Consider the following 15,411-nt stretch of genomic DNA (forward strand, 5'->3'; position numbering starts at 1 on the left):
ACACCAGAAAGGATAGCAAACAATATCACAATGATGTTGTTGGACTGCCTTGTGATAAATTCATAAAAAACGAAGAAAACACATAATCCGTAAAATTTAAATAGATGTTTCTTTCTGATTCAAGCTTTTGGACCTATAGTTATTCAGAGTAAGTGATCAGAAATTTGATCAATAACTAAGAGCAGGACTCAAAGTTTATTTTTTGTTTTTGGGACTATATAAATTTAAAGTAATAAAAGAAACCACAATTTATTACCGGGTAACATTAAATAGTTTGATTTTGTCTCATTGCTAAACCACAAGACCTGTTGTTAATAGAGTAAGGAAAAACAAACAAAGAACAACAAAAAGTTAGAAAGACACTAGAAGCTAATTAACAATTTTTACAGTTTATAGTGATAAAATCATGGAAGCAATAGCCAACATCCGCAAACATTAAATAGATTTGTTGATGTCTCGTTTAGTAGCCACTGGGACATTTCATTTTTCCGACAAAATGATCAGTTAGAAAAAGATGAATCAATAAATACGGGCGCGACTCACATTTCTCTTTTGTTTTATGAGACTACATATAATTAAATTCGTGGAAACCAAAAATTGTTATTGGGAAAACTAAAGGAAACTTTTTATGCTCAACTAGGAAAACAATGGTTCTGCTGTTAGGGGGACTAACTGTGAAGATAACGAAAAGATAAACTACTGCTGGCAAAGACCAAAATTCAAGTAAAAATCACTAAGAGAATATGATGAAGGCATGAAAAAACAAGTTATTGTAAATTATTACAATTTCATTTTACAATTACAAATATTACAATTATTACCATTGTAAATTACAATTTCATCAAAGGACAACTTAGCAAAATTTTTCAATTTCCGACGCAGTAAAAATGAAGAAAAAACAGCGATGAGGCTTTTAAAATTGCCACATGCAAAACAAAACTCTGTGAAAAGAAAAATTGCTAGAACACCGGTTTCTGTTTTCGTCCTACGCGCACTGTCAATGATTTTATCCAATTGTATTTTTTAGTTGAGTGGACGGAAAGACAGTTTAGCAAGTTTACAGAAATATCATAAATAAATGACTAAAGAAACTCATTAGATTGAGTTATGGTATTTTTCGAGTGTGAGAGACCACTGTTTTTAGCTAAAGTATGTTTTGTAGTAAACTGACATTATTTGGCGATTGTAATTGAATATAGCCGTCTCCAAGGAGACTCAGAAATTTGATTTCACACAATCACATAAGGTTCCTTGTGCAAACCTCAGATCGACTTTTGACCTCATTGGGCATACGAAGTAATCTTTTGATGAAAACCTGTTGAAATCCTAAAATATTGTCTTTTTTAGTGAAATGACGCTGGTTAATTGCTTGTTTAAGTTTTTATATATATATATTTCAGTTTTTTTTAAGTTGGCCTAGCTTTGGGAGGAATTGCTGAGACAATTGGTTGCTAACATAGAGTGAAAATGTAGCAACATCCTTTGCAACAAAATTTCAAATTTACATAATATTTGGACGTCCAGATCTACTCCATATCTGATGTACTTTTCCCATTGTGAGCAGAGTATTGAGTTGCTACATTGTTCAGTTATTATGCTTGTTATCTTTTTTTGGTGAAACTTTGTTGCTAGCTCATTGCAAAATTAGCCTTAAAATGAAGTAAATATTGTTGTACAAATTAATTTAATGAGTTTTTATGATTAATTACATTTTTTTTCTGTTTTTTATCAATTTCTTATGATTCTGCTCTACGAAGCTTCCTTTTATGTTTTCAACCAAGTTATACCACATAACCGCTGAGCGAAATTCAACTTTTTTATACCGTTAAATTTCACGTTTGTTTTATCATTATCTTCCTGGCATGTTATGTTGATTTTGGTCGCAAGCGTTTGTTGATGTTTTAGAAGGATACGTGAACGCCAGTTATATCCCTGGCGAGATCGAGGACCAGGAATACATTGCCACCCAAGGTCCCCCTCCCCACACCCTGAACGACTTCTGGCGCATGGTGTGGGAGAAGAGAGTGGAGAAGATTGTGATGCTGTGCAAGCCTAAGGAGTTCAAAAAGGGTATGTGGGTCAACGCGTGCCAGGAGTACTGGCCCATGGGAGAGATCGGAGATGTGGTCTGGATGGGAAATATTGAGGTCAAACTGCTGAACGTTGAGGCTCATCAGCAATTAGTCGGCAACCAGGTATTGAAATGTTCTTGGACCATCATATTTCCATTGGAATGTTGAAGTTAAATCTTTTGTTTATACTGGGTGCTGAAAAGCTGTTGAATCTTCATTGTTTCAGTATTTATTCAAATTGTAGCAGCTATGGTATATTACAATATACACCCTGATCCATTGAAAGAATTTGAAATACGATGATTCAAGGAAGGGTTTATAATAGAAAATGATTTGCAGTTCAGACGGTAACAATTAAAAAAATCAAAATGAATGTTGCACTCGCATGAATGACACTCGCATGAATGTTGCAAACTTTTTTTTATCCACCTGCATATTTGAGTTGAATCGCACGATTTCTAAGCACTTAAAAATCTCTCAAATTTGCTGGCACTTGATGCGTTTGGAAGTGGTTAGTGATTTTGTTGTAACTAATGGTAAATAAGCGAAGGGGGAAATAAAGGAATATATTTAAGTGCAATTAATAATTGTACAAATTTTAGGAGGAAATAATCTGGGTGAAACGAGTCATGAAAATCAGACCCGGAGACCCAACTGGCAACGTGGCTGAAGACCAGTTTGCCCCAGAGCGACATGTGATCCAGTATCACTACATGCAATGGGAAGACCAGAAGGTGCCCGTTTATGAAGAGATCGAACCATTCGTCAAATTGGTGAGATCCGAGAACCCTGATAGGTACCCAGTGGTTGTGCATTGCAGTGCGGGTGTGGGAAGAACGGGAACTTTCATTGCAATTGACCGACTTCTTCAACAGAAAAACTACAGGCGTGACTTCGATATCAAAGGTATGTGAAGGACGAAAAAGCACTTTGGGTGTGTGTCTCATACCTATTAAGTACCAATATTAGGAAGCTTGGTCAAGCTCTGCAAACGAATGATTTTTTTCACGTGCGGTTTTTTTTAAATTTCTGTTTTAAAAAATCATTTAACTCGCCTTTTTTCTGGGAAATTTTTTTGTGCAAAACATATGGGGTTGTTATAGCTTTCGGGAGACCGTACGAACTGTTCGCACCTCAACAGATTTAAAGATCAGATTTGCAGCTATTTACCCGCTTTTTGAACAATATATGTCTGTTTTGAAAGTTTTTGATTTCTGCGGTTCCTCCATTGTATCAAGATGGCGTTTCTAATGTTTTATTTGATTAAGCATTTTCTTTTGAATAAGTTTTTTTATAGCTGCGAAGCTGTAAGCTGAGCGTAGCTATATTGCGGTGCTCTTGGTTTTTTATTACAATTCAAAGAATTTGAATTGTATTGGGGCGCTGTCTTTTTTACAATTCAAAGAATTTGAATTGTATTGGGGCGCTGTCTTTTTTTTAAGATCTGTTCACACATTTTCATGATTTTTGAAGTCAAATTGGAGTAGTGATTTTGGTCACGCCGAAACAGGAAGTGGAGCGAAAAAGCGAGTGGTTTTGCGGCGTGAATTTTTTTCGCTCTAATTTTAAAGTAGAGTGAAAAAACGGTGTTTGAACAAAAATTCGGTTTCTCGGTAGTGATTTTTTGTTCACATGCGGCAATTTCACTCTGATTTTTACGGTTTTTTCGATTTTTTGGATCGGATTTTTTTCTAAATGGTTTTCCCAATCCATGCACAGCTCTTTCTAGGCCTAGTTTTTTGTTTAAATAAAATTTTAATTTCTCGGCAGTAGTTTTTTTTGTTCACATGCGGCATTTTGACATTGATTTTTTGTTTTTTTTATCTGATTTTTGTAAATGATTTTCTCAATTCACTGATATTCCATTCTAGGTCTAGTTTTTTTGTTTAGTCAATGAAAATTCTTTGAATTGTACGTCAGGACTTGTCCTGCTATGTTTTTTTTTGAGATGTGTTCACACATTTTCATGATTTTTGAAGTCAAATTGGAGTAGTGATTTTGGTCACGCCGAAACAGGAAATGGAGCGAAAAAGCGAGTGGTTTTGCGGCGTGAAATTTTTTCGCTCTAATTGGTTTTTTGTTCACACGCGGCAATTTCACTTTGATTTTTACTGTTTTTTCGATTTTTTTGGATCGGGTTTTTTCTAAATGGTTTTCCCAATCCATTAATAGCTCATTCTAGGCCTAGTTTGTGTGAACTAAATTTTCATTTCTCGCTAGTGTTGTTGTGTTAACATGCGGCATTTTGACACCTATTTTTTTGTTTTTTAATTTTTTTTATCTGATTTTTTTTAGAAATGATTTTCCCAATTCACTCATAGTCCGTTATAAGTCTTTTATTGTTTAGTCAATGAAAATTCTTTGAATTGTACGTCAGGACTTGTCCTGCTATGTTTTTTTGTTTCGTCGTCTGACGCTCTTTTGTCGTTTTACATTTGTTCACACCGCAAAGCTGAAAAAGTCAAATTTTCTGAATGACTTCTTCCTCTCACTAACGGCATTTGCGCGCGTGACGTCATTTCTCACTCGCTTTTGCGAAAGACTTTAGGTTATTTGCGTGATTACATTTTGATCAATGTGACTTACCTCACTCAATAAAATGACTTTTGCACTTTAAAACTTAAGTTTAATTTGAATTTGTTTAAGGTCAAAGGAACTCCCTATGTGTAGTAAAGGTCCCTAATAAGAGGCTTCTGTGGAATGAATTTTAAGAATCTTTATTAATTTATCGCTGAATGTTTTTTAGCCTAGTTTTTTGAGCGGCGTCGATTTTTTTTCAATTTAGATCTGTATCTGTTTCTATCTCTATTATATGGCACGCAGGTCTATTCTTTCGCAGCTATTCCGGCAATCTGCCGGCTATGTTTTGTTTTGCTGTTGGGTTTTATCGAGCCTATAGGGATTTATTTTTTTTGTCAGTATTAATCTCTTTTTTAAGAATTTTAGCCAATAGCAGTTGCATCATATCATATTATCCTCCTATTTGTTTTTAATTTCTATCAAACAAAGTTTGTAGCAATTATATTAGTCCTGTTGGTCTTTTTTCTGCGATTTTTTGCTCGAGCGATTTTTAGTCTGACCCATTTGACTTTTAATCCTCAAAACGGGATAAACTGGTAGCGCCCAGTGGGCATCAAGTTCTCTTAGAGCCTCAGCTCACTAGTCTCCAAGTATGCGATTCACAGAAACTGTTTTGGAGACTTATACTTATGGTATGAAGGGTGGTTGCGAGAGGTTGACCACCTACTCCCCACCTCCCTCCCCCATATGCCACCCTCACTTCACTCCCCCATCCCCACCCCTGCAAGTGGGATTGTGAGGCCGCAAGGGCCCCGTGCAGCCAAAGTTCCCCCTCCCTCCGTTGTCCCCTGCCCACTGTTGCCACCAACTGATTTTTAGTCCAGCCCCTGTTCCTTATAGCAACACTCGAATTTTTTTGAGCTCTTCATAATGAACACTTGCTTAGTAGTACTTTAGGCGGTTAGAGTGGTGCAGCTACTGGGAGGGCCGTAATGCAGGGTTAAAATGTCATTCTTGGAAGTTTTTAAGCCCATAATGTTACAATTTTTCGCGTTTTCTCGTTATTTTTTCGAATTTTTTGACCAGTCTAAAATGAGTTCTGTAAAAGTTGATAAAGGTCTATTTTAAAATATAATTACGTTCTTTCACCATTTTGAGAGCTTTATGTTTTGGTACTCCAAACCTAAACATGCAAACTTTTACTTTTCAATTTTTTTTTGAAACGTTTCTTGTCTTTTTATGAGTTTTTTCCAGCCGTAAGTGCCAAGGAACCTCCGCTGGGGTTCGACGGAAAGTTTTTGCGGAGCTTCTAGTGGTAATGGATTAGTTTTCAACATTCTAACATCACGAATTATAACAATTTTTGAGAAGTTTTGAGAATTTTGGCTCCAGGGGCCAGCAAATTTGCTATAAATTTTGCTATAACGTTACTGTAAACGTTCTCGTGGCAATGATTTTGTTTCCAATTTTTAAACATAACGAATTATAGCAGTCCTTTTTATGAAGTTCACAATTTTTGCAATTTTTTTGAAACTAATTTGAAATTTTTTGTGTTTTTTGGGCACCCGGGGCCCAGGAGTTTGATAATAAGTTTCTGTATAGTTGCTAGGGGTGATGCTAAAAGTGCTATCAATTTTTTAATAACACCAGTTTATGCAATTTTTCGATAAAATCTAATTTTTTGAAATTATTAGTTTCCAAATTTATTGATCCTTATGAGCCACTGAAACTATTTAAGACTTAATATAGGGATACTGTATAGTCTTTGGAGACAATGAAATGATTTTGAAGATATAAATATATCGAATTTTTGCAAGAGTTTAAGAAAACTTGCAATTCTTTTTAAATTTTTCGATTTTTTTTTGTCATTTTCGAGTTTAACTACCGGCCAAAGAAACTTTTTTAAGTCTTGCAGATGGGTCACGTTAAAGAACTACAGAGGCGAAAAAAATGGTTTGTACAATTTTTGCGAATTTTTGAAAAAATTTTTAAGTTTTGCATTTCCAATTTTTGTGAAGCATTTGTCATAATTCTATCTTTAGTGGCGACTAAATCTCTTTCAAGGCGTGTGCGTGAGTTATTGAGTATATTGAATTGTATCATATTTGGCCTTCAGGGTAGCATCTCCAAGAATTTTAGCAATGTCGTTTTTTGTTAAGTTTGATTATTTTAGTTTCCCGACTTTGTTTTATTTTGGCTGGGATTGTTCAATTGATCTGCTAGTTAGGTACATTAGTTATCAGTTCTTCATTCGATTGTTTGGATTTTAATTCAGGGCTTGTCCTGCTATGTTTTTTTTTATTTTTTACATTGATAACTTGGTATTAATTTTGAATACCTTACCAGTCCTCGATCTAACCAAAAAACGCAGAATGTCCGCAATCTGCGCAGAAAATTTTGCTTTGCAGTTTTTCACAATTTTAAAAAAAATGGTTATAAGGTTTTGATTTCTTTAGTTTTTCTCCAATGTCATACCTAGTGCACCTAGATATTTCGTTCAAAAATCCTAGTACAATTTAGCTGTCGCTATTACACGTGTTTTAACATACTGAAGCGGATAAATCAATCCTATATTGGGTTGTTATAGTTTTGTATCAAGTCCCATCGGCCGCTGAGGCGTGGCCATGGCCATTAAGTATGTTTAAACATACGTAAAATAGCGACTGCTAATTTGTACTCGGATTTTTGAACGAAAATATGAAAATGCATTGGCTATTATGGCATTGGGTATATAATGAAATAGGGAAGCCATCTGAGTACAATTATATTTCGAGGCAACTCCGGTTTCTTTTTCAGGTCGTTTTTTAGTTTTCCTTTTTTAATATTTCCTCGTTTTTCGTTGAAGCAAAATACTCGATGAATTAGTTAAATTATTTAGTGAGTTATATATTAAACTCTGTGCCTAGTGTCATTTAGATTGGACTCCGATTTTATTGAAAGAAACGCCACTTACAGTATACCCCACTTACTCCTAAACCTTTTCGCCGCAAACTACAGTCATAACCCCCCTCCTCCCAACCCCCCAACCCCAAACTTACCTTATACCCATGCCTCCGTACCACTACCACCCCTCCGCCCCCAAATATTGATATTGAAAGTAAAGATTTTTTAAAGCGATTTTTTACTCAATCGGTTTTTTTTCGTTTGAACTAGGTACTTTCTTTTGAACTGTGCGGGTAAGTTATTGTTTTCAGGTACAATACCTGAACTTTTTATAGTGTGCAATTGGTATTATAGGAATGGTTGCCGAGATGCGAACAATGAGACCTTTGATGGTTCAAACTCTGGAACAGTACAAATTCATTCATCAGATGGCCTTGAGGATGACTGAAGAAATTGACGCTGTCGATATGTTCATCAACAGTAGCGGTAGCGTCAGCAACAGGCTCGGTGACAACTACCCCATGATCAGGAAAAACACCGGCCCTTCCCATCTACCAAGGCAAACTATCATGGAAACATCAATGGTGCGTATTGATTGGAGTGCTGTTCACATTTTACTCTGCTTTCCTTATTTTAATCTACACACATATAATTTGGTCTATACTTATATGGACCTTTTCCATTTGTGCCCCCACCCCCGTACGTTTTGCACACCCCAGGTACAGCGAGCGTGTCATTGCATAGTAAATCAGAATCTGTTCTGCCCCCCCCCCCCCCAGTGTTTTTTAATGCCCCCAATTACAATTTAACAATTTATGTGTTGTTATATAGCTCATTACTATGTAAAAAATAGCGCGAGCGCCGGGGGGAGGGGCTAAAAGCTATATACCCACTAAGCTGTGGGTGAGGGCATAAACGGAAAAGATCCACTTATGTAACTAAGATGGAGGACAAGTCCAAAAACACAATCTAAAGAGTTGCGGCAATCAAAGACAATCAACACAGCAAAAAACCACACACAAATTTGCGAAAAATGTGTATAATCCAGCATAAACATGTCAGGAAACGTCTCATGAAATAAATCTTTTCTTCTACGCTGAATTTTAGTGTTTTTTAACATCAAACCTTAGAGTTATAGACGACAAACCTTTCGCATCATCAAAGAAAACTTTCCTTGGTCCACACAGCGGCCAAAGAGGCAATTAAGACAAACATTTCGTTCCTTCCCATTATACCCCCCCAAACCCACGAAATAAAAGCCCACATTATGTTTTAAATGCAAAAATTGGGGTCTATGCGTAATATGACCATTAAGCGGGGGGTGGGGGGGGGGGGTGTAATGTGACAGACCCAATAATTTAATAATAACTGATTAATGGTTTAACACCGTAACGTCTTCAAAATCAGTAATGAATTGCCGAACCTTAACTTTTCGACCCCTCAAAGCTCAGAACATTGCTGTCTAAATGCGATTAAAAAATCGCAAATCTGTCTTTTTCCGAAATTATTTGGAATTTTCCCGTCAAAATGATTTTCTACTATTCGAAAAAGTTGTGTGTGTTATTTTGTTTTCAATAGTTGTGTACTTACTATAAAAGTTTGTTATGAACTAGGGCGTAATCGGTCAACAATGCCAAGAGATGGTAACCACACGAATTCGAGTTTGAGAAAAGATTTTAGGATCTTTTCCGTTTGTGCCCCCGCAGTTCGTTATGCGCCCCCAGCTACAGAGCACGCGCCATTACATAGTAAATCATTATGTAAAAATATGGCACGCGCGTCTGGGGGTGCAAATAACATGCACCCACTAAGCTAGGGGACACAAACGGAAAAGATCCAGATTTTGAGAAATAAGTTGACGCTTTTGGAACTAAGCCGATAACCATAATATAAAAAAGATCTTGTTATTATTTTTACCAAAATAGTAATAATTAATGCAACTTCATGCGAACTTTTATTAATATATTTAAATAAAGAAATATAGAAAGACAGCAAGGTCTGCTGGAGAAATCGAAAACACAAAAATTGTTTTTAAAAATGTATTTTAATTTTTCAGCTTCTAATTATGTAGTAGAACCGTGGATTTATGACGACAAGTTTAAATTCACCTTTAGATTTTAATACGACATCATTAAGAAAACATAACCGACTAACGTCGGGTGAATTGCTCTCAAGCAACCGGTGAGCGGCTGGATTCGTCAGTAGCTAGCCACGGTTTAGTGAGGTTAGCTTTAGCTTAATTGAAGGGGCGTGAGGTGAGCGCAGTGGAGAGGGGGCACCGTTGGGGGTTCATTGGGCGCAACAGTGGGAGGGGTTTTTTGGCCGAACAGGGCCCTAATTGCCTGAACGGTGTGCATTGATGGGGGTTAAGTGAGTGAGAAGGGGGCTGATATGGGTGAGTGGGGGTGTCAGCGGTTGGGTTGGGGGTTGTGGTGGTCAACCTCAATGAACCGCCCTTCACACAATAAGTATGTGTCTCCAAAACAGTTTCTGTGAATCTCGTACTTGGAGACTAGTGAGCTGAAGGGCTCTAAGAGCATTTAATGCCCGCTGGGCGCTATCTTTTTATCTCGTTTCTGAGTCTAATGGGTCAGGCATAAAATCGGTCAAGCGGAAAATTGCAGAAAAAAGGATCGACTGGACTAATATAATTACTATAAACTTTGTTTGAGAGCTGTTAAACTGAAATTTAATTAACATGATGTCTAAAAGTTTTTGTTTCAAGCATCGGAAACAATAGCGTGAATTTTTTGGCTGCGACAATAAAAAACAGAAGTTATGTTTTGTGCTATTCAATTTTAGAGAAATTGAATTTACGCATTCCATGAATTTACTACCGGGTAGAAACAAAAAGTTCGAGTTTTGGCAAAATAAAGGGCCCAAGTAGCAGAAAAAAGAAATTGTTATTTGAAAACTGAAACACTGCTGAAAGACTTCGTTTTTCAGATAGCTAATTATTAACAAAATACATTGCGACTAAATTGTGTGTGGACAAAACAGTCCCTGACAAAACGGTCCGAAATTGGAAAACAGACAAAATAGTCCAATAAAAGCAGACAGAATAGTCCCAGACGAAATAGTCCGGAATAAATATCAAAACAATTGTAAATATAATCTACAAGCAATTAACAAACATGATGTATTAATTTGGATTATACCAAAAACTTGTTTCAAATTACATTATTTTGCAAAAACGGTGTTGTAATCAGCTTATCATTTATTCAATGAAACACAATCACATGAATAAGTTAAAAGGTTTCTTTGTTAATTGGTGCATATGTTTAACTCTATCTTTGGTTGGGACCATTTTGTCTGGGAATGTTTCAAGATGTTCGAGAAATGGCTGACTGCCCGAGAAACCTGAAAAGACTCTTTCAAGAAACCTGGAAAGTGAACTGTCTCCGACACTGTTAAAAAATATTTAATAGTTTAATTTTGTTATAGATCCTTTTGACACAAAAGACCTCGAATACTTTTTGCCTAATGTTGGTTTTGGCAACAGTCCAAATTTTAGTGCAATTTGCTTCATAAACCTGTTTTTTGCTACCGAGGATATTAGGCCAATTCAGATCAAAGATAATGGTTCAACGAACAAACTAGTAACTTTTCGATCTGTACAATTTGTTGGCCAATTAGAACCCAATTTTCAGCTAATTTTCTCATTTTCTTGTCGGCTACACGCTATGTCGGAGCTATTTGGCCAAATATTGCCATATAAGGAAACTAATTTTAATCTCTTGTCTAATGGGTAAACGGAGTTGGTGTGTGGGCACCCCCTCCCCCTCCCCAAACACACACCTCCCCCAGCTTAGTGTGGTCATCTAACTTTTACACCCACACGCCCCCATGCGCACGTGCTATTTTTTCAAACATAGTAACGTGCTGAATATTAACACAAATTGTAAGTGGAGGCATAACGGGGGGGGGGGGGGGGGGGGGGGAGAACAGAAGAACAGAATAGATCCGGCAATTCAAAGCCAGTTTGCCGGGGTGAGAAAGTAATCGGGGTGAGAAGAAGTGACCCAACCCCTGAGACGGATCTCACTGTTAATTGTACATTGAGGTGCTTATCTGGTAAATGAAGTCTGGTGAGTCCAATGTACTATGCTGATTGCAAGACTGTTTCAGATTGGACCGGAATCAAAAGAGATAAACGGTCATCATGATCCAGATCAAAACAGTGAACACGGATGCGAGCCCCCCGTGGGCGGAGGAGGGGGAGGACAGACCAACCTCGGCTATATTTCATTAGAAGAACAAACCAGTTCTTGATGTAACCAAAAACACCGTGTGAACAAATAACTCTATCTCTGTTTCGCTGGAAAATTGTGCTTTATCTTGAAAATCTTTTCCCCTTTCTTTGTGCTATCATCTTTTCATATTTTCCTAGAGCTTTTTTGTTACATCATTATCTAGAAAATATTTAGGAATATTTCAGTGATCTGTATAATTATCAGTGAGGTTTGAAAACGAACACCTTCAGTGATTTTGTAGTCATTATTGTATCAAATTACTCTTTCCCACCGCAGAATACGTAAATTTCAACATTTGGTTACCGTTTTTCTTAACATCGTTTGTTAGTTTTTGACTCGCTTCCCCGAGTTGTGTTGCGTACGTGATATTCAATATTGAAAATGATCACTAATTAGGTTCAGTACATCAACATACCATCCCAACATTACACCCCCCCCCCCCCCCCCCACGCACACACACACACACACATACGAAGCCCACGCATTCATTACATCGGTCGTTTCCGTTTTACGTGTATATAAAACTACTCCTTTCCGAGGTATCGATTTGTTAATGAAATGAAAAAAGAATTGAAACCAGGCACGTGGGCCACAAGGTGAAATCATTAACGAGTGTGTCAAATAGAAGCATTAAAATAAGCTCAATTTACAAGTGTCCGTACTTTTGGTGACCGATTTCAACTCTCATTCAATATTAGATTAAAAAAATTATTTGACAATTTTGCCATATTAAGAGATCCAAAAATCATGTACGTCTGTAAATTACCAGATTTTACCTACATTAATCGCCAATCAGATTGAACCTTTTTTCCAAACAACCATTTTTGTAACTTTTACTATAACTAAGTGCTTTGTACCATATGTAAATAAATTCTCTCAATACTGTAATAGAAAATGTTTTGTATTCTGAAAAATATATTTTAAAATAAATTTTTAATTCTAAATTGGTGCCTATAAATGAGGATGGAAAGAGATAAAGGGAATATTTAATGAGGAAATACAACGACAATCACCGTAACAACCAAGGAAGGATTTTATACATCAACGTATACTACTCAGTCAAATTGCAAAAAAAATTGATTCCTGAAATTTGATTCAAAGGATTCGGGAACAAAAATTATTGTTGAATCATTAATTAGGATTTTATTGTTAATTCTCAATAATGGGACATGACGTCATTCGTCCTGGGCAAAGGCTGTTTCAGATTTGTTCAATAACTATAGGTGACCTTTTTGCTCGCTTTTGCTTCAGAGATAGTTTGAGAAGTAACACCCTCTTTTCCAAAAAATTACTTTTAGCGCTCGAATATTGAATGGCTGATTATCATTTTCTAATTTTATTGCCGATTAAAGAGCTTGAATGAAGGTACAGCCAGTTTGAATAAAGGTATTGTTCTCTTCAAAAGTTTGGTTGACACTGTTATCATTTGTGAATTCCTAGGGTCAGTTTTAACTCTTTCCTGAAGTCGAGGTTGAAAACAGCGTATATGAAGGGATTAAGGGCACTGTTCGTATACCCGAGCCAATCTATCGCCAATCGGCCGTACTGGTGGGGCTCGCATTTGTCCCCGCAAAATGGGACAATCAACGCTAGGATGAAGAAAGGAAGCCAACACACGACAAAAGTGCTGAGAATGACAAATACAGTTGTGATGGCTCTGATTTCTCGTTTATGTAGTTTCTGTCTCTTTCTTAGCTCAACTTGTAGACAGATTTGTGCTTGTAGTCCCGCATTGAGGTATTGTGAATTGACGCGGTTTTTTCGATTGTATCTGAAAAAAGAAAAGAATAGTAAATCAAATTAATCGCAAAACTTCTATGTCTTCTCTGAGATAGGATGATAAAATTTTCGGGAACAAAATATTTGCGAGTTTTAAAAGGCAAAGAACGTACTCCGTCAAAAAGTGTCAAACGTCAAACATTCCTATTTTTAATTCATACGTGAGCTTGCCGCTTATAACCAAAATTCAAACACATGTCAATATATATGTATCAAGTTTCAATTTCATTCAAAAATTTTTAATGAAAATTCATTTGTAATTTCAGCACTGGCTAAAGAACTACGCGCCATTTTCATGCAACACAAAACCACTCTTGTTTCCAGAAGTTGGCGTGTGGCCATCATACTACCTTTTGGCGTCCATTTCTGGATTGTTGTTAGATGATGATGATGATGTTGGCTTATTGTTATTAGCATGAGAAGCGGTGAGGGTGGTTGTAGTGGCGGAGGTTGCCATTGTTGTGAGCGTGATTGCATTGTTATTGTTGTTGATATTGTTCTGAGTTGGGGCGCATGTGGTCACAGTTGCCCCTCCCCCTCTTCCCACTGCTGTCCCTCTGCTTCTTTCAATGGCAGGACAGGAGCTATTGGAGTTAGCTGAAACAATTGGCATTTCTCTCCTGCGAAGAGTTCTGACATCAAACGAGGCTTTGTGCCCGGGGGGGGGGGCGGCAGACTCAAACCAGAATCAACAACTTTGAAAACAGGCGAGGCGCAACCCTCTCAAAAAATGTGGTTACATGCTATTACACATACATTACTATGTAAGGAATTAGCACGTGCGTCTGTGGGCCTAAAAGTTATATAACCACTAAGATGGAGGAACCCCGATACCGAATAGATCCTATCTGTTTTATATCCAGTATCTCTTAAGTTAGTACGACTGGTGTGATACACTATTCAACTGAGTTCTGATGCTCTCGATATAGGTTACCTCTTATGGAAGCCCCTCTTTTGATTTTTATTTTTTCTCGATACGTCGTCGCTTTAGTCAAGTCTAAGAGATCATTCAGAGATCCTCGTCAATCGAGTCACAATCTTATCCATTAGTTACATGTGGGTGTACTCTCAACATTTTAGTATTCTGAGTGGTCCCAATTTTATATTCAATTTCTGTCTGTTTTGCGGGATACTGTTTTTAATGGAACCGTTACTGTTCCTGGAACACACTTGTTGTGTTTCTGGAAGAATTGTTGCGGAGGGCATATTTCCATCAGATACAAGAAATATTGTTTGATTTTTTTTAGAAATGAAGTATACTTTTCAAAAGCTGCAAAAATTGAATAGGGATTTTAAGGAGACCACAATTTGTAATTTTTTACCACCAATGAAAAAGTGCAAAGAAAAGAGACCTTTTCAGTGAACGTTTCGTTTGGGTTTCATTCGTATGGTGTCCAAGGTGGTAATTTGATTAAACTTAATATTCTGTATAAAATGCTCTGTATCATCTACCATCTGAATTTAAATCAATCAATCAATCAAACGTTTCGTTTGGGTTTCATCTTAAAATTTCTGAAAGCTCCCTCTTTTCTGAAACAGTTTGAACGTCTTGCCCCGGGTTTTAGTAACTTCATGCCAGTAACCTTGGTTTCAAAATTCTCTTGGAGCATATAATTGATAATCCTCCGCCAGTTAAACATTTGTGCCTGCCGTACTAAGAATGTTAACCAATTATCGTATACGATTGAAGGATACAACAGTAACCATGCCATGTAGAGCAAGATGAAACCAGAAACGTTTCATGCAGTATACTGAAAGATTAATGAAACTCATTTTTGCATTTACATAGTTACAGAAAACGATCTCGTGATTTTTTTTACAAATGAGAGCTCAAATTTTAACGTGAACTCAAACTTTGTTGGACATTTGGCTCTGGTTGTCATCAGATCTACTGCAGTAGATCA

General features: G+C 36.8%; 2 protein-coding genes across 4 annotated transcripts in view; one reads left to right on the forward strand and one right to left on the reverse strand.

Moving 5' to 3' along the window:
• LOC142358138 (uncharacterized) overlaps positions 1-12,672 on the forward strand; it is a 50,352-nt gene extending 37,680 nt beyond the window's left edge. The window contains exons 6-9 of the mRNA XM_075409602.1: positions 1,906-2,195; positions 2,675-2,978; positions 7,830-8,059; positions 11,604-12,672. Of these exons, the coding sequence (XP_075265717.1) occupies positions 1,906-2,195; positions 2,675-2,978; positions 7,830-8,059; positions 11,604-11,747 (968 nt within the window). The 3' untranslated portion in view covers positions 11,748-12,672. The remainder of the gene's footprint in view (positions 1-1,905; positions 2,196-2,674; positions 2,979-7,829; positions 8,060-11,603) is intronic.
• The window catches only part of LOC142358149 (5-hydroxytryptamine receptor 1A-like), a 94,511-nt gene continuing 91,725 nt past the window's right edge, over positions 12,626-15,411 (reverse strand). For all 3 annotated transcript variants that reach the window (XM_075409620.1, XM_075409626.1, XM_075409613.1), the window contains 2 exons: positions 13,858-14,104; positions 12,626-13,499 (listed from right to left, as the gene is read on the reverse strand). In XM_075409620.1, coding sequence (XP_075265735.1) covers positions 13,151-13,499; positions 13,858-14,104 — 596 coding nt within the window. In that variant the 3' untranslated portion in view covers positions 12,626-13,150. The remainder of the gene's footprint in view (positions 13,500-13,857; positions 14,105-15,411) is intronic.

Source organism: Convolutriloba macropyga, chromosome 2 (genome assembly GCF_964194025.1).
Source record: "Convolutriloba macropyga chromosome 2, txConMacr16.3, whole genome shotgun sequence".
NCBI classification, from domain to species: Eukaryota; Metazoa; Xenacoelomorpha; order Acoela; family Convolutidae; genus Convolutriloba; species Convolutriloba macropyga.